The 1,005-nt window shown below is 52.5% G+C and overlaps 1 protein-coding gene across 1 annotated transcript; it reads left to right on the plus strand.

Annotated features, from left to right (window-relative positions):
- Positions 1-57: 57 nt before the first annotated feature.
- PTSG_08679 (uncharacterized protein) lies at positions 58-952 on the plus strand (the record flags this gene model as incomplete). Its single annotated transcript, XM_004990413.1, has 3 exons — positions 58-240; positions 519-629; positions 893-952. 3 exons carry the CDS (start codon positions 58-60, stop codon positions 950-952), a joined length of 354 nt encoding a protein of 117 aa, XP_004990470.1.
- Positions 953-1,005: the final 53 nt, after the last annotated feature.

Consider the following 1,005-nt stretch of genomic DNA (forward strand, 5'->3'; position numbering starts at 1 on the left):
GTGTGTGTGTGTGTGCCAGGCATGTGTGTTCTTCTGCCTCAACGGTGCCGTGCGTGCATGCCACTGCCATCACCGCAGGTGCAGGATGTGGATGCGGAGGAGGTGCCGACGACTGCGCTGAGCATGGAGTTCTTCGATAAGCTGTATACCAACGACATTCTGCGACGCGACGGCTCCATCAAGGGCTGCATCCCCGAGTGCCTCGACAACGGCATGGAAATCAACCAGGAAATCACAAAAGTAAGTGGGCATGTGTATGTGGTGTATACGTGTGTGTGTATGTTTGTGTGTGATGTGTGTTGTGGTGTGTGATGTGTGTACATGTGTGTGTGTGGGGGGGGGTATGTGTGTAAGGTGTACGTGTACGTGTAAGTGTGCACCATGTGTACATTTACGTTTGCGTGTGCATTCTGTCTGCAGTACACCTTTCTCTGATCCCATCCATCGTCTCATCAGCATAACCATCAACCCGCTTTCACGCCGTCACCCACCATCACCCATCATCGCCACTGCTGCAGGTGCTACACATGCCCGAGTCTGAGCAGTACGACATGTTTGTGCCGGAGGAGCGCCAGGAATTCCTCTTCCAGCTCTTCTCCCTCCTCGTCACGGGCGGGCCGCTGAACCAGGTGCGTGTATAAGTGTGCGATTAGGAGGGGGGATGGGTGGCAATGTTGGCTATTGCTGTGTGTGTGTGTTTGCTTTGTGTGTTTGCTTTGTGTGTTTGCTTTGTGTGTTTGCTTTGTGTGTTTGCTTTGTGTGTTTGCTTTGTGTGTTTGCTTTGTGTGTATGTGTGTGTGTGTGTGTGCTGTGTAAATGCTATCGTCACTACTCATGGACACACACACACACACACACACACACACACTCACTGTGACGCCATTGGTGCCAGTATGAGGACAACGTGGGCCCCTACTTTGATCTGACGCGGTCGCTGTACAAGATTGCGTGACTGTGGCCAAGAACACCACACCAACACTCCACGTCACATCCCACGTCTTGCCG

The sequence above is a fragment of the Salpingoeca rosetta genome (assembly GCF_000188695.1).
Source record: "Salpingoeca rosetta unplaced genomic scaffold supercont1.24, whole genome shotgun sequence".
Taxonomy (NCBI): Eukaryota; class Choanoflagellata; order Craspedida; family Salpingoecidae; genus Salpingoeca; species Salpingoeca rosetta.